At 48.4% G+C, this 18,441-nt stretch overlaps 2 protein-coding genes across 2 annotated transcripts; one reads left to right on the top strand and one right to left on the bottom strand.

Annotated features, from left to right (window-relative positions):
• Positions 1 to 3,771: 3,771 nt before the first annotated feature.
• Positions 3,772 to 5,764, bottom strand: DCS_00079 (uncharacterized protein; the record flags this gene model as incomplete). Its single annotated transcript, XM_040797421.1, has 9 exons — positions 3,772 to 3,937; positions 3,993 to 4,153; positions 4,204 to 4,288; positions 4,349 to 4,701; positions 4,766 to 4,841; positions 4,891 to 4,956; positions 5,015 to 5,285; positions 5,342 to 5,473; positions 5,527 to 5,764. The coding sequence occupies 9 exons, from the start codon at positions 5,762 to 5,764 to the stop codon at positions 3,772 to 3,774; spliced, it is 1,548 nt and encodes a 515-aa protein (XP_040658304.1).
• Positions 5,765 to 11,386: 5,622 nt separating this feature from the next.
• Positions 11,387 to 15,338, top strand: DCS_00078 (ABC transporter; the record flags this gene model as incomplete). Its single annotated transcript, XM_040797420.1, has 15 exons — positions 11,387 to 11,579; positions 11,673 to 11,732; positions 11,782 to 11,865; positions 11,920 to 12,641; positions 12,691 to 12,853; positions 12,907 to 13,146; positions 13,193 to 13,391; positions 13,442 to 13,513; positions 13,579 to 13,629; positions 13,677 to 13,741; positions 13,794 to 13,888; positions 14,032 to 14,465; positions 14,519 to 14,599; positions 14,650 to 14,705; positions 14,782 to 15,338. The coding sequence occupies 15 exons, from the start codon at positions 11,387 to 11,389 to the stop codon at positions 15,336 to 15,338; spliced, it is 3,072 nt and encodes a 1,023-aa protein (XP_040658303.1).
• Between the last annotated feature and the right edge of the window lie 3,103 nt (positions 15,339 to 18,441).

Raw genomic sequence — 18,441 nt, 5'->3', positions numbered from 1 at the left:
TGAGAACCGGTCGTCTCTAGAATGACGCTTCTTGACCCGATGCAAGTACAACAAAGTACTCTCTTCACTTCAACTCATACCCATCTTCCACTCTTGCCAGCACCAAAAACATGGGTGTTCCATAGTCCAGTGTCGAACGCGACCAAGGAAACGGCTCGGTGAGATCATTTAATTCTTCTTGGCGAATCTGCCCGGGCCACATTTCGTGCTAGGGTCTTGCTCTGTTCTCCGTACAGACTTGTACGGCACAAACACATGGACAGTTTCCCAGCCGAGCACTTATGCTTGGACACCTACACCCATCACAAACATTTCGAACGAGACAAACGCAGGGGCACCTGATCCTTTTAAGATAAGTTCTACGCAACTTGGGCCCCTCAGTTTACATTCATACTGGACTATTACAAATTTCTGCCAGTCGATGCAAGCCGCAACCGTCTTCTAAATACATACTTAGTACGCCCTAGATGGTTGCCGTCGCCCGTGGTAGTGGCAACAGAAAACGCTGCTGTCAAGGTAATGTACAGTACATCAAATTATTATCATTATTAATAACTATTCTTTTCAACTCTGTTCATTAGCCAGAGGGAATTGACACAAGCCAACCCAACAAGTCGAACATGTGCGCATTGGTAACTTAGGTAATTGTATAAACAAGTTGCAAAACTGTACGTAATAATGTCGCCAATCATGTCACGTTGTCCAAGTGCTCCGTATGAGTACAACTACTTACTGTACTTGCATGACTTGCGTCGAGCAGGCACTAATACCAGAGTTGACTTTTGGTGGATCAGCGTAAACACGCAACGGCTCCCTACTTCCCAGTTGTTCTGGTAATACTTACTTGTACTTGTCAGTATTATTGGGTTTACATGTTTAGGGATTCTACGGACTAGACGTAAAAGTTCTACTGTAACAAACTGTAGTGTACTTACATACAATACATGTACTTACATTGTAATTAACTATTACATCGCGACAGAACTTGTACTGCACGTGCTACTAATTATAACAGGCGGTTGTGAGTATATGTGCACTTGTTCTCCGTACTGGGTCTACCTACGCTAACGACTAATGACCCCTAAACTCTGTTTTCGTATAGAAGTAAAACTCCTTTACACGAATGGCATGCAAAGTGTTTCCAGTGTATCCTACATCTTGAAAACCGGAGGTTAGCTGTACAGTACTTCGTACTTACCGTTCCGTTTCTGTGCTCCGTACTTGCTCGTATTCTATGTATCCTTGTTGGTGTAGCTGCACTTGTAATTAGTACTTGTCCATATAAGTACAAGTAATACGGCTCACTCTACTCCGTACTTACAAGTACGGTTGGCTAACAGTCAAGTATTGGGTATGTGGGTACCAGACGGCAGCTCGTCTTAAGATCCGACCCTCGTTTACGTCTGTGCTATATTACCGAATTCTTGCCCAGGTCTAGACCTCAACCCCCCTCCAAACCCCGCCTATGTCTTGCATCGCCAGCCAGTTATCGCCTCAGTTGGTCAGAAAAGTAACCAGGCCGCCGAACAGTCTCTTAACTGTAAAAGTACATGTTACCTTAAGTGCTCGTAGGTACTCTTTAGGAATGCATGCGCAAGTGCAGAGTACTTTCATGTACTTGTACGGCAGAGATAATGTACTTTACAATCTCCACTGCTTGCCAGCGTAAATGCAAGTACACCTGTACACTTATAAGAGTAGGGTTCTCCCAAACTCTATCAACTTGTTATGACTCTCGTGCCAAGTACTACGATTCATCTCTTCGGAACCTCGTCTTAGTCTAACTCGACGTACTGAGTATTCTCTTCATATCTCTATAGGATAAATTATCATTTAGCAGGGTTAAGCCTTCAACGTTACCATAATTGCCCGTATCCTTACGACCTTACTCGTTGCCAGCTTCACCACCGCCGCTCCGAATAATGCTGCACAGTTGAGAGGGGCCGACTGTGCCGCGGAGTCAAAAGCAGGAAATCATTGGACTATTAGTAACTTTCGCTACTATGGGTCGGATAAGTTTGTAACGCCTGACGTTAATGTCTTGTGGGGTGTTGTAAACTTTACGCTTTCCCATCCAGCCGTCGAGTACAAGGCTCAGTGCATGGCTTGGGCTGGCCAGATATTTAATTTCTTTGACGGCCAGACTACCTACTGGTGTACGCTGCCAACAACACAAACGAATTATCACGATGAAGCTACTTTTAGTTTTAGCGGCTCGACTGGCGAACTATCGATTACACAATACTGGAGGTGCCCCGATGGCGCGGGTAAATACAACGCAAATGGGAGGGTTAAACTTAACTGCACAGAGTTCTACGAGTACAACCCAAGTTGGAAACATGATGAAGTCTATTCGAGCCGCACTGTTGACTGCCATCATCCTACAATACATCTGAGCAGTCATTTTGACAGTTATTGAGATTCGTACCTTTCAATGGATGGATGTTCCCCCGAGAAGGACGCTTCGTAGGATAGATGGCCCGCTGTCTGCTGTTGTATTGCTGCACTATTCTGAACCAGAATATTGATTGTTACACTACTGTGCTTAAATATTACCATTGTTGCATTGATCGAACCGAAAAATACAGGACGGCGAGTTTCTGTAATTTTCGACAGCAATAGTTAGGGTAATGCCCATAAAAATATTAAGTCGGCTCGTACCATTGAGGTATTACGGCCGCAGTTGTCGAGTAGGAACCAGTTGAGTATGCAGCGGGTTATGCGTTTGTGGCTCTATTAATTCCCAGGTGGCTATCATTAGGTCCGTCCGACGATGAGAGCTGTAAATTTACCCTACGTAACATACCCGAGCTTTAGATAGGAACGGAGTTGCATTGCATTAGAACGAACGGACGTGCCCCAGTAACGAAATTACATGGCAATCACACACATCCACAAGTTGCCCAACTAACGAGGCATTTGGGTGCTTGGAAATGTATTTTGTTGCGTTGTGACTTTGGCCAACTGTCCCTTCCAATTACTTGAACAGTGTACATCATCCCAGCTACCATTTTCTTCTTTAATCCTCTGCCTCTAACAAATCTGATCCTAACCCATCGTAGAGATGTATCGTGAGAACAAGTGCCCACTCCGGACCTTACAGTACTATCAATACCTGGTTTTGCAGGGTCAATCGGGCGATGCAATCAACAACAGTTAGGTTACCCCATCTTGAGAGGTGCTCTATATGCTTTCCATTATTGCCATATGTGCTGAACCCAGACAAAGCGGCCATTCTCGGTGTATTCGGTCGCTTTATTAGCTACTCCAGATCATTCCGACAACAGGACAAGCCCAGATCAATTTTATGCCTCACAGCGGCAGTGCCAAAGAATGGGGTTCATCAGAAATTTACAACATTGCTCTACAAAACGACGTTGGCAGCAATTTAAATCTTATTAGCATTCACACATTTCATAGTTCTAGGGGAGGTAGAGAAAAGATCCACCCATATGTTAACCACGCTGACCCCTATTTGCGGCGTTAATAGTGGACGGACACGCCCACCGACGTTGTGCCCCAACTATGAGCAGTCCCAATTTCCATCAGCAATACAGGGGGTTGGGCATGATGTTTTAAAGCTTGGATTTTGGGTCATCTCCCTCACAACCATCAATGGAGCCTTCGGAGGCGTCACGTCCTCGGAAACGCCGAAATCCACTCTTGGGTCCTGGAAGCTCAATAACTACCAAAGCACAACTATCCCCAGCACTCACAATTCGCCAGATACAGTAAAACGCCCCTCCCACTTCTCATCAGGCTTGTCGCATTTTAATTCACCATCACCCTCACGCCCTTGGTATCCAGTTTTGGCAAGGCGAGAAAATAGTCGTGAACTGGAGCGATGTCTGTCTCGTCCGTCTCGTACAAAGACATCTTCGGACCTCCGGGGTGGAACATGACAGCAACGGCCAAGAACAACTCGGCATATGCGAGGCTGACTGTTGTTAGACCAAACAGGATGCGACCATGCAGGCCAGCCGTTGACTTACTGCATTCCTAGGCAACTTCGCGAGCCTTTGGAAAAAGGCACAAAATTTCTCTTCATGAGGGGATCATAATCGCCAAGCCAGCGCTCAGGGCGGAACCGCAGCGGCTCTGGGTAAACATTTTCATCATTGTGCATGATATATGCCGACATGCCGATCGGCGTCTGTCGGGTGTAAGCATGAGTGCATTTGTGCAAAATCAGGCCGCATTCACCATTTTGGGAATTTTCCACTGTTCGTACTCGAGCTCAACGTCGGGGAAACAGCGTGTCATGCGTCTCATGACAGATTGGCTGAGGCTATGTAGTAAATCACCAAATTAGTGGCTGAGCCAGGTCAGGAGCATGTTGAGTGCTCACCGCAAGCCTTCCTTTACACAGCCTGCTACGTAGGGGATGTTCTCGATGTCGGCAGATCGAGGCATCTTCTCCGGGAAGTCCCGCATTATCGGCGCCAATGATTGTCGCAACTGCTCCCCTATACTGGGGTCGGCAAGGACGTGATACGTGATGGTCGCAAGCGTGTGGGCCGTCGTCATAGTACCTCCTGAGAGGGCGGTTATTATTTCGCCAGTTAAACGCTGCGTGGTCTTTTCTTCTTCCGGAATATCACTGGTGAGGAGACACTCGATCAGCGTGGAGAATCGCGTGTCCTTGTCCAACTTGCCGTCCTTCACACGAACACGAGCCTCTTCGATATGATCTATCACAAGCTACCCGATGCGTAAGTTTACCAGTTCGAGAGGAATGGATGGGAAGCAGCTCCAGGAGTCTCACATCCGTGAATGCTTTGAAAGCCGCCGCATTCGGTGTGCAAGATAGGAGAATGGATCGAGGTATGTAGCGAACCCAGCTAAGGCTTGTAAGCAAACGCTCGCGTCAACCCGGAGAAGACGGCGCACCCGACAAGAAAAGTGAGTTGTGTGTATAGAACAACCTGGATGAAAAACCGGCGCAGCGTGCCGTACCTGGGACTTGCTTTAGCTGGACGAAGAAGCAAGCACAGCCGCGCATAGGGGCACAAACCAGTTGGGAGAAAATTCAGGGTCCGAGATGAGGCTTGGAGGGTTTATGACGGAAAAATGGCGAATTAAATCGCCTGTGAGGGCCGCATAAACGTGCTCCATTCTTACGATAGAGCCTGTGCCTTTCATCGCGCGAAACCTGCTGTCCAGAAGCCTGACCTCATCCGCAATTTCGGACTCGTAACTTTGGACCTTTTGATGGGAGAAGAAATACTCCACGGGCTTTCTACGAATGCGATGCAGATCATGGTCCTCGGAGACGGTGTGAGAGCCTGTGCATGTTAGCCCTGCCAGCTCCCGTCGGCACCGACGCAGCATGGGCGGCTACCTTCGATGCCGAGGCCGCCTCGCGAACCGGCAAATATCTCGGAGCGCCTCACGGAACCGGAGACGAAGAGGGTGGGGTGGAAAGCGGGATCAGAGACGTCGAGCTCCCAAGGGTTGATGCGTATGATCGGCCCTGTTACGATGAGCTTGCGTGCGTCGCTTCGTGCCGCCATGTCAAGATCATACCGTATTTATCGTGCATCTCAGCTATCTTGCGATAGTAAGACCCCTGGCCGACGACGTCATAGTAGAACTCGTACCAGCCGGTTGCTGCAGCAATCTTTGAGCCGGGAAAGGCGGAGAGTGGTGAGAATGTCAGGCGGTAGACCGCCAGCAGGATCGTGTAGACGAAACCTAGGACGAAGAGGGTGCATGCAGCGGAGAGCCAGCTCACAGAAAGAGCACCTAGTACAAGAGCAGGCATGATGATGGTGTTGGTCTTGGAACAAACGAAGAGTTGTGTAACCGACGCAACGTGTCCGACGCAGCGTGTACCCGGCCCTATTGTACACCTATAGCTGGAAGGATGAATAGTGGTGAGGGGTTGATTATAAGTTCGTCGGTTACGTTAGAATCTCCCCTTGCGGAGTAACCGAGGGGAGTAAACGAGGGGAAAGGGGGGTTGGCTGTCAACTGACAGAGCAAAACGCCAAGAGCATTTCAGGTCCGCGCCATCCGATGCAAAACCAAGCCGCAAGCACGAGCACATGCACAATGGGCTTGCTCTCGGCGACGTGCTCCACCGTGATTCGTTCGAGAGGTGACGATTCGATGCGGAATATGTCAACTTCAATAAATGGCGTCGGTCAACTTTGTGGCGGCAAGAACATGTCAACAACCTTGCTCACGACTTCGTAGAGTTGGTACACACTCATCTGTCGCTGCCGACGATGCTTGCACATCCGGGGCTTGCTGGTTGCTTGCTCGAGAATAAAACAGAAAAGAGGATGGCTTGAGCCCCTGTGCGACGTCTTATCCATTGTGAGGGAGGTCTGATCTCTAGAGCCTCTCTCAAGATATCATCATCTACCTCTGAGGCAGCTGGCTATGTCCTTGCCGCGCGCAGTCGCTCAGGTAAATGCTCACTTCAACCTCTCCGTGGGATGCAAGCCAGCCGAACTGGTGGGGTAGTATCGTGCCTTTACTAATGGCCCGGAGAAGCCATCCCAAATCAGACCATATCACCCACAGGAATGAGGAGGGGTGCAGCTTTATGACACGGCAGTGAGGAGTCAAGCTGGTGTGAGGAGCCCGAGTTGTTCGAGACAACCACAGCCCCGACGGTCGACAATACTCACCACGTGGCGGCTAGGATCAATGTCGGAGATGTCCGAGATAATTTCGGGAATTTGAAAAGGAGATGCAAGATAGATTAACTTGGAAATGCAATCATTCTGAAGCCATATTGTTACGTCGTCCACTTCAGTCGAGACGGATATGTATGGAGGCGTCGAGCGGGGTTTCCTTCGAATGCGACCTCACTCTTCAACACAGGTGCGAATATTACTATATAATCTAGTTGACTGCAACAACTCTCAGTATAGCAAGGCTCAAGTCTGTAGCAGATGCCCCGGTGAGCCTATAATGATTGCGATGACATCTACGAGACGACCTTTACATCCGTCCCCCTGATGGTCATGATAGTTGATTTGGAGGGAAACGGTAGGTTTAGTATAGCGGCCAATGCAAGATCACTGACGTCGCATTTAAGTAGAAATTCTATCATTTCTGATAAATCCGCAGGGCGGGGTACAAGCATGGAATGTCGTGCATGGTGTCTGAGCAAGGTGTGCCACTATGCACAGGGGAAGTATTTGGAATGGAAGGTGGTTGGTGTAAACGACTCACAACTGGGTGGTGTAGCCGCCCGGAAGGCAAGGGTGGCGTACAAAACGAGGTAAATAGTGGTGGTATTTCCAAAACATTAATGCAACGTTACCTCGATGCGACATCAAATCGTACGAGAACCGTTTTCCAAGGCTCATTCGGTGCAGAAGCAGGTTGTCTTTGATCTCATACCAGTCTATGCACCTGATCTTGTTGTCCAAGCGCGCGTGACGGGGGTGATGGTTGTCTTAGATTTACGCCTCATCGAGAGTCAGCTGAGATATTACAGCGGATAGGGCAACAAGTTAAGGGCTGTGGAGTATTGTTGTGTCAGGGAGTAAGGGGCTTACTCCGTACATGCAAGTTATATAATACATACAACACTATACAACACCATGCAGCATTAATCAGGACATAAGCATATATAACACACACAATACATGCAATGTGTGCTCATTTGTATTAGCACTGTAACAAGTTTGACAAGCAACGACTGGACTATGGAACTTTTTGCCGCAACGTTATTGAAGATGGACAAGCCTTGCTGCAAAGCGTTATACATGATAAATATTACAATACCACTGCAGATATATACGTCATACCAACAAGAATGCGCAAAGGGCAGAGTAAGCACAATACGTTAAGGGGCAGCAATTCATGGTGTAGCGTACGGAATATACTTTGCAATGACGGGACCAGCAGTAGGTATACTGTAGGCTGAACGGGGATTTTGCCTATACCCTGGCGCCTGGATTTCTCCCACGTGCTTTTTCATGTATAGTTGATGGAAGATTAGATTGGTTTTTCGCAGTAATGCCGGTGGCTTTGCGACGGGTTTCTGCATTGACAATGCTAGTACCATGGCGGACGAATCATGAATTCGGGTTCTGCATTGCGATGAGGCGAGTTGAGCGAGAGATGGAGGCGAGCTTCGTAGTGGCGGCCTTTAAAGTTGCCACGATAGGCAAGAAACGATCATAGTTGTCAGCCCGCGACGATCTTCTTGTCCAGCTCAGGTGCGGCGCGCTCCCCTTCCCTCCTGGCCTTGAGATCCCTTTTGGCCATTGAGATAATTATACTACAAGGTATGGAAGGATCAGAGAGGTACTGAGGGGTTTGGCGATGATTATGCATACCTCACTAAGAGGGACTATGCATACCTCACTAAGAGGCATATCAGGACTTGGCAACATTATCATAATCAGCCACCAAACCCCCACCGTCGATATCCTGTTGATATGGCAGCTATCAAAAATGCAACCGTGCTCTTCGCTTGGTCTGTCACCTATATCATGAACCCGGTGGGGGCAGTTGCTTCTTGTAGATTTCGGCAATAAACCCTCAGCCTATGCTTATTCTGATTGTACTGATCCAAGCAATGTATCTCCTCACATTATCGGGCTCACAAATGGTGGACAAAAAGCCATCTTACTACCTCTTTGATACTAAGCTCGACATTATTCACAGAATTGAGTGGTCAGGGGCGGTCAGGGATAGCTGCTTGAAGTAGATTATTCGCCGACAAGCGAGGCACGATGGCGAGCCCATAGTGGTACTTGAGGTTGTTCTCGTTTTTATTTTTGAGTTCACAGTTTAGAAGCCGCACTGATTAACGCGAAAGACGAAGGGGTTACCTTTGAACGTTACCATGCCGAATCAGACGACATACTCGCCATGGTGCAGAGTATCTATGGCGAGTATGGCCGGCCCGACCAACTTGCAAAAGTATCGCGGAAGGAGTGTCTGTCTACAGGCTATTTAACTTGCATCAAGAAATCGATTTCCAGAGTTTGCTCAGTAAAGGTGGGTTGCATGGAGCAGTAGAACAGAGTCTACACAATGACGTGCTGAGAAAATGGCGAATGTGCCGGTTCCAAACCAGCTGCACAGGATAGCACCTGCAACGACCTGTGACTAGGACTGCAAAGGCAGGGGAAGATCTCTGTTTTGTCTGCAGGATCATGGACTATAACGAGACGCGTGCTGTGAGGTAGCTGGTCATAGCATCGCAGCTTACCTCGAGTACATGCAAGAGTAATTCGATAAATGCACAACAAATTCTTTATGACAATAATTCTAATAGGAGTTATTTGGGACCAAGCCAACGACCGCAGCATGAACCACTGAATGATAAGGACTATTGGAGAAATAGCAGCCGCTGCCACGACGACAATCACAGCAGTGGCCAAGACACCAAGCCGCATCCCCGACTACAGCGTCAGTCACAACAGCATCTACTATGGCTATGAACCCAATAACCACCTGGACGATACAACGCAAGCCAATGCTACCGCATCCAAACTCCCCAAAAGCGCCTGGTGACTGCTTGGGCGTAGCAACTGAACTGGAACCAAACGCCAACCCGCGGCAGCAATGACCGCAGTGGGTTTTAAACATAGAGGTCATACAGAGACCCATAGGGCTAGCGTTGTTATATTTTGGAGGTTTTACTGTGGTTACAGGTTTTACTATTTACCGAGTGATCTGCATGATGAGGCTGAAATTGCCGAATCAGGCCAGGAACACCGTTGGACGACCCCGACGACCCCTTACAACACAGTGCCTGTCCACTATTAATAATTACGACGACCTGCCTAAAAATTCGGTTTGGATCCTGCACCCGATGTTTGGTAATACAAAGACCGGCCCGATGTTCACTTGCTCGGCACGGGCTGTTGTACTGTCGGATCCTGCCGGCCCTCCAATGGACAGTTGCCTGTGACCATCCCGTAATACAAATAACACCTGCACCGCACAAAGGTGCCAGTAATGGGGTTAAAGTCCGGGTAGTTATGTAGCTAGTCTGGTGTTGGTGCGTGATTGTGTACATTTTCCCCCTTTTTTTAGCTGGCAATGCGTGCATTTTGTGGTTTGTAGCAAAAGCAAGCTCCGAGGACGACTGGTGGCCGTTCTGACCAAGCTGACGATTGTTATATTACTGTCTTCATTATTGCGCCCATTCTAGTGAACCCCGTCCCGTTTCAGAAACTAACGAGTTTCGCAGAGAATTTTACCACCGCCCGAAGTTTGTAACTCATTTCACTCGACCTCCAAACAGCAAAAGTGCCGTGATGATCTCTGAGCCCGCAGACGTCGTAGACTTGGTCGCTACAACATGTGCCGCTCTCTTCGTCATGGCCCTGCCTGCGAGGTTCTTGAAGATTCGCAGATCTGGTAGTAGACGAGCACCAGGCTGGTATGGACTGGTCGAATCTGTCAGCACTCCCTGTTTTCAACGTCTCAGATTGTATGTCAGTCTAACGATACACGTCATTCAGACATTGGGGGTGCTCCTCGCAGTCATATTATCCTCGTATCGGTCTGAGGTATTAAACGTGGACCTGCAGTACCATGCCATCCTTTCAGCTTCATTGCTTGCTTCCATATTTGCTGCCATTGGCCTCAGTCTGCTCTCTCTCCTGGATCATCGATGTTCGCATGGGGAGTTCGATCTAGCCGCGAAATATCTTTTTTCCGCCGTCCTCTGCGATGCTGTCCGTCTACTTACGCATTCCAGGGCCGCACCAGACGCCCACATATCACTTGCGGTACCGGTGCGTTTTACTCTGCACTCGGTACTCTTGGCTTATGAGTGCTGTAAGCGGCCAGCAGTGACCCCCCCCAGGCAGCTTCAGCCTCCAGATGACATATGCGGCATATTTGGCAGAGTTTTCTTCACCTGGATCAAACCAATCCTGCTACGTGGATATAGTAATATCCTCTCGAATCATGATTTGCCACCTCTCAGCCGAAGCATGTCGCCGGAGATGACAACAATGGCGATGCTACAAATATGGTCTCGGCGAGGTTAGTCAGGAATCCAAGACGCTCGGTTTCTTGCCTCTCACAGTACTAGCGAAGCCAGAGTCGAAAATGAGCCTGCCCTTGGCTCTGATTACATGTCTCAGGGGACCATTTGTAGCCGCTGTGATTCCTCGGCTAGTAGTAATCGTGTTTCGCTATTCGCAACCGATCTTGATTAATGAGTCGATCAGATACGTTCAGAAATACCATGCGGCTACCGAAGTTGGCCATGGATTTTGGCTCATCATGTCAGCCTTCGGAATTTATCTCGGCCTCGCAGTAAGACCGCGTCCTGGCTCATCATCAACGGCGCTGATGTACCACTCAGATCTCGACAGCCGTGTACCGAGACCGCATCAACAGGTTGAAGCTGATGACTAGAAGTGCGCTGATGGGAATAATTCATCATCAGACTATGAAGTCGCCCAGCATCGCTTACGACAATGGCGAGGCCACCACGCTAATGGGCATTGATGCCGAGATTCTTGATAGCGTCACCGAAATGATGCACGAAACGTGGGCACAGGTCATCGAAGTGCTCGTGGGTATAGGGCTTCTCGCTAGGCAGGTTGGCTGGATCTGGCCTCTTCCACTCATTTTGATATACTGTATGTACTATTTTCTTCCTCGGCATCACTCGGTCGATACTAAAATGCGCAGTATGCTCTCACATGAGTCGGTTTGTTGCAAAACATTTACAGCCTTGCCAAAGGGCTTGGAGCAGCGCAACACAAGATCGTTTAGCGGCAACAAGCTGTGTGGTAAGCTCGATCAAGGTTGTTAAACTTCTTGGATTGCAACAGAGCTTAGCACGGCGCATCCAAGAACTTCGGAAGCTGGAACTCTACGCAGCCTCGAAACTTGGATGGATCATGGTATACTACAACGCGTCCGGTTCGTTACCGTCCAGGGTCTCTACTGTAGATGAATTGTCTAACGGAATTGTAGCTAATGCTCTCGGGATATTTTCTCCGGCTATCACTTTGGTTATTTACGCCGTCCTCGCTTCGACTCGTGGAGACGCCTTGAATACAGAAACAGCGTTCACTACCATGGCGATATTGAGCATGGTTACGCACCCGGCAAACATGATCATGACCATTGTCCCTCGAGCGATGGCAGCATTTGCTGCATTTGAACGAATCCAATCATTCCTGCTTCGAAGATATTCGCAAGCAAGTCGTGGATCGCTACCTCCAATTGCTTCCCAAACGTTTTCCGGCGTTCCGGGACATGCGGAGAGACCGAGCATTGCCATTCAAATTCATGAGCTTGACATTGGCAAACAACAATCCATCTTGGAGAAAATAAGCATTCAAGTAGCCGCTGGATGCTTTACGATAGTATCGGGCCCTACCGGCAGCGGCAAGTCAACGTTGCTGCGTGCAGTTCTGGGAGAAGTGACCCCTTCCAACGGGTCTGTCAGTGTAGCAACACGACAGATAGCATACTGCTCTCAGAAACCCTGGTTGCCAAATGGCACCATCAGAGACGCCATTTACGGCCCGACGAATGGTGTTGGAGGGATTGACCGAGATGCTGAACTCTGGTTTCAGGAGGTAGTGGATGCGTGTTGTCTCACCCACGACATCAATTCCCTCCGCAACGGGGACCAGACGCAAATTGGAAGTAGGGGCCTCAACTTATCCGGAGGGCAGCGACAGCGTGTAGTATGTTTCGTCGAACTTTCAATACGTAGGCTGAGCTAAATCTTTGCAGGCTCTTGCGCGAGCGTTGTTTGCAAGACGCCGCATAATCCTCCTTGATGACACCTTCAGCGGGCTAGACGTTGATACAGAGCAAACTGTTTTTAAAAATTTATTGGGCTCGGCTGGCCTATTAAGGCGATCGAAGGCTACGGTGGTCCTCGTTTCGAACTCGTGTACGTTGTGATTCCAAGGCACATTGTCCAACCCGATGACTTACCCCAGGTAGCTCAGTATTTTCAATCCGCGGATCACGTTGTTGTTTTGGGAAACCGTAGAGTTATAGATCAAGGAAAGTGGCAGAACATAAAGGTAAGAGCATCCTCCATTGCTAAGTTCGCTTCCAGCGTAAAAGTCGATAAAAATGTCATTCTCTCGGGAAACTTTGACAAACTCGCGGCCCAATTGCGAGCAAGAGACGAAACGCAGCAAGATCTTTCCAGAAAAAATGGAGATCCCGCTCTATACGGTAATTGAGCATCAACTTTCCATGGATGTTGCTAACGCAACGCCAGGTTACTATCTGGGGTTTATCGACGGCATGAACATCTTTCTCTTCCTCGCCACCACAATGTCATATGGCTTCTTCATCGTCATCCCCCAGTACTGGCTCCAGCTTTGGACCGAATCAGGTGCCGCAAGCACGTCATTCTACGTGGGAGGATTCCTCTTCCTATCCACGATGTCTTGGGCCATGACCAGCGCTCAGATGTGGTGAGTTTCCTGGAGATGACTAGCTGTTCATTGATGCTTAATCCAAGTAGGTCCGTTCTAATTCGACTTGCTCCGCAATCTGGGTCGCGTTTGCACCAACGTTTGCTGCAAATCGTGGCAAGGTTAGTGCCTACTGTCGTTGATACCCTGTCGGGTGCCGATACAACGGATTGCTGATCAGAAACAGCGCCCCTTTGTCGTACTTTTCCGAAACCGATAATGGCTCGATTCTAAACAGGTTGGGGCTGATGATCAGATAGCTTGATTATGGCTTATAGTTACTAGATTTGGCCAAGATGTCCAGCTCATTGACAAGCAGTTGCCAGCGGCAGTGCAAAATGTCGTCCCTCGTATGTCTCGTTCCGTTTCCAATGACGAACTACAAGCCAACAACATGATCAGAAATCTTCAAGCTACTCATGCAAGTTATACTTTTGGGCATGGCTGAGAAGTGGCTCATTGTGCCATTTTCGATCTGCATGGTCGTTGTCTACCTTGTCCAAAAATTGTATCTTCGGACTTCAAGGCAACTTCGATTTCTGGAACTAGAGTCGCGGGCAGAAGTTTTCTCCAGCATTTTGGAATCAGCAAGTTTCCATGACTCGGTGGTCATGACGAGAATCTAACTTTTGTTTCTCAGGTTGAAGGTCTTGAAACAATTCGGTCGTTTGGCTGGACCGAGGCCGTGATACGGAAGAGCGTACAAAGCATCAGCAACTCCCAGCGACCGGAATTTGTTTCCTTGTGTCTCCAAAGGTGGCTCAGTATTGTGCTGGATTCTATGGCCTCGGCTGTTGCAACAAGCGTTGTTGCGATGGCCGTTGCACTGCGAGCGCATGTTAGCGGTGCACAAGTAGGAATTGCACTCAACATCATGCTTGTGGCGAACACAACATTGCTGAAGCTTGTGGAAAACTGGACTACGTTAGAAACATCTATTGGTGCCGTTGCTCGCTCTCAGACGCTCGAGAAAACAACCCCGGTGGAGGGTGGAAGGCCTCGAGACTTCAAACTTGCTGCGGACTGGCCTTCCAGGGGGCACATCGAATTCAAAAACGTCACCGCATCCTACGAGTACGTACACACGGTGGTTCCCCGTACTGATAGCTGACATGCGCAATACATAGGGTTGGCTTAGTTGCGCTGCAGAACATACGTTTGACTGTTGCCGCGGGCCAGAAACTCGTGGTTATCGGGCGCACTGGAAGGTAAGTTCCAGAGTTCAATTTGGTTGTGCTTTGCTCACTTTTTTCACCAGCGGTAAAAGCACTCTGGTCTTGACCCTTTTACGTCTCCTCGAGCTGCAATCTGGTAGTATTGAGATGGACGGCGTTGATTGATATCAGGGAAGTAGGACTAGACCTGCTGCGGCAGCGGTGCTTCATCGCAGTATCTCAGGACCCCCTTCTTTTCCTCAACGAGAGCTTACGCTTCAACTTGGATCCCGACAGCTCAGTATCAGAAGATGTCCTCATCCGTGCATTGGCGCAAACGGGACTGCAGTCGCATTTTTTTCACGGCGGCTCGAACTCGACTGACGAATTAGCGGCGACGATCAAGACTCCAGATGTTGGTGAACATCCAGTTCTTGATCAGAAACTCTCACTGCTACAGGAGCTCTCCGTAGGGCAATCTCAGCTGTTTGCGCTCAGCCGAGCGCTCGTGAAGGCTGCTCTGCTACGGCATCTTGGACTGAAGCCCGTGGTCGTGCTGGATGAGGTTACGTCTTCCCTCGACACTGCAACGGAATCGGCCATCTATACCATCATCGACGATGAGTTTACCAAACGAGGCCACACGGTCATCATCGTCGCCCACAGACTCGGCGTCTTGGAGAAACACATAAAGGTCGGAAGGGACGCTGTAGCGTTGTTGGCAGATGGTAGATTGCGCGAGGTCGTTCGGTTCTCAACCTCGACAACCTCCCAACATTGGACGCGGATGTAAAAGGTCCTTTATCTCCGTCTACATATGTATCTACCTGTATGGCCATTCATTGCGCGAGGTGTATTTCGTCACCAATGCTTGGGTAGGGTCGACATGTTGAATCATCCTGGCGAGCCACTGCGCTACCTTGCGAACATTTCATCTCGTGCATGCTACGCGTACATTCTGATAGCAACTTGTCGGATGGAAGTAACGGCAAGTACCGTGATAAAGTTATAGCCTGTTACAGCCACCAATATAGGTTCAACCGATCAGGTGAGGATTTGATCCACCTTATACGATCGTACCACCTTTCAGCAACTACTGTTGTTGAAAGTACTTATACAGTACGGAGTATACTCCGTACACCTTATACGATCGTACCTATAGAGTTAGGTTTGATAAGCCCACCTTTCAGCAACTACTGTAGTTAAAAGTAAGTACTTATACAGTACGGAGTATACTCCGTACTTGTTGGGCATACGATTCCCACCCACTTCAACAAGACGAGGATTTCCACCAGGGATCTATTGTTGATACGACTTTGCACGTACCGGCTCTTGGGTTGTAGTTGCTCATGATGCTATGGATCTTTGGGAGGTGCAAACTTGGCTCATGGCTTTCGTAGAGTGTATGAAGATGGGGCATTCATGTAGCAGTGACCGATTGGAGGTGCTTTGGATGATTTAAGGTACACATAAAACTACAGAAGTTTATGTACATACTGATACTCTGTACACATTTACGCGTACTCCGTACTATTATCATACGGCACAGGGTTCTGGGAGTGGATTTTTGTCCGATTCCGAGAACTCGGAACCGGTGGACGCATCGTCCATCAGAAGAATGCCGATAGGATCATGGCGGAATCCACATGCACCCCCACACACATGATGGGTACGACAGGACTGACAGGGGGATTCCGAGCAATTACCGAATAGTTATATAATTACGGAGTACTCCGTACGCAGTAATTACATGTCCATGTACAATTATGTAAGTACACGCACTGCAACATAATACTTACCAACCCTACATAATGTAAGGAATACGGAGTACTGTACGGAGTAGGAGTATTATAGTTATAGGTATGTGTAGGGATGCTATGATGCCGCAGCGTCCATATAACACAACCACAAGTAGGTAGTGCATTGCCACGACAGGGATACGAATGTGTCATCATGTGCAATGAAGTCGTATGCATTACAGCACTCTACATTCGTCGTATAGTACCACAGCTTGATAACTTTGATCATAATTGCCGTACAACTTACGCACTCGATACTATCAACAAACTTGAGCACATGTACATGGTAATAAGTCCACATGCACTCCGTAAGTCTCTTTACATACTTTTACAAAATGTAGCTGTAAGTCACCGGACATACAGGCTAGTATACTTGGTTGTACATCTACAGGCCAGTGCAGGAATAATCCTTGTGGGCCAGGGGGGCTTTATGAATCCTCACACGAGATCCTTGCAACATCTTGTATAACCGCTCGCAGTGTGAACGGTGGGGGCACAGAGTACTCCGCACAGGTAGGTATTTATCCTCCCACTGGTACGGAGTACTCGTTAATACACAGTATTTACTTGTAGAGGGGATACGCAGGTAAAGACGTGCATACAAGTATTATCGATTACTGCTGTTCAACCACAGTATGTTGTGCAGGCACAGGACTACTCGTATTCTACTTACAGTACAAGAAGTATGCATGTACACTTTCATGTTCTGTACTATTCTGTTCATCTACAGTACAAGAAGTATGCATGTACACTTTCATGTTCTGTACTCTTCTATTCATCTAGTACAAGTAAAGTATGCATATACACTTTCATGTTCTGTACTCTTCTATTCATCTAGTTCAAGTAAAGTATGCATATACACTTTCATATTCTGTACTCTTCTATTCATCTAGTACAAGTAAAGTATGCATGTACACTTTCATGTTCTGTACTCTTCTGTTCTTCTACAGTACAAGAAGTATGCATGTACACTTTCATGTTCTGTACTCTTCTATTCATCTAGTTCAAGTAAAGTATGCATGTACCCTTTCATGTTCTGTACTCTTCTGTTCATCTACATTTCAAGGCACTTGTGCAGTCCGTCCGTAGGGTAAACTTTCATGAACGAAACAATCGTTGTACGTTTGCTTGCATGTGCCGAGTACGGAGGAGTTAAGAAGTTCATCACGATACCAGCACCAATACTCCGTACAAGTAATACTCTGGACAGTTCCGAGTATTGCCGCTACTAGTGCTTGTGTATTACGGACAGGCCGGACACGTACGAGAATATCCATGAAGGAACACCCATGTACGGAATGCTAAGAAAAACCATTGTTCTACAGTACGAGTACGGAGTACAGGGTGATACTGTAGGTGCAATCATGGCCGAATACGACCAACTAGTTTTTCGCTGGTCCCGCGATCAGGGATTGCGCAGATGCACATCGCCATCTCCGGACGAGTGCTCCGTAAACGACCTTCGCATGTAACGTTCACAACGTAATTACCAGGGCACCCTTGTCGGCCGGCTCCGCTCGCGACCCTGTTATGCCCCATGATACTACTCCGTACGGAGTACAGATCTCACTATTATCTGCAAGTTCGCCTCCCCTTGGCAGCCAGGAATCGAACGAGTACCAGGGTGGCTGGAGGAAGATTCAAGTGCCGCTGCTCCGTATGCTGAACTCCATCCCTGAACATATCCGCATCCAATGCCGAGGCGCAATGACGGCTCTGGCACTATGCATCCTCTAACACCTGCGCGTGCTGTCGCCAAGGACCAAAGGCCTGCCTAGGTGTACATTTACTTGCAAGTGCGGAAAACGGAGCACGTCCAGCAGGTTTAGATGGTGGAATGGGCAACGAGATGAAGGTTTCGTCTTGGTGATATCCCACGAATGTACATACGCGCCGAGGTCGCGGGACCTTCTGAAGGCCAAGGGGGGGCGGAGACGAGACCCCTGAAGCCCCTGCTTGGGGGTGCGGCACGGCTATATCGTCTTGAAAGCCATGTATGCGTGTAGGTACGGAGAACTATTAGTACAAGTAAGCATTGCAAATCGCCCGTGCCGGTTTAGCACCCGTCGCTTGAGTGCCGTAGGATGGTAATGGAAA

The sequence above is a fragment of the Drechmeria coniospora genome, chromosome 01, assembly GCF_001625195.1.
Source record: "Drechmeria coniospora strain ARSEF 6962 chromosome 01, whole genome shotgun sequence".
Classification (NCBI taxonomy): Eukaryota; Fungi; Ascomycota; class Sordariomycetes; order Hypocreales; family Ophiocordycipitaceae; genus Drechmeria; species Drechmeria coniospora.
This window is presented reverse-complemented; position numbering and strand designations above follow the sequence as displayed.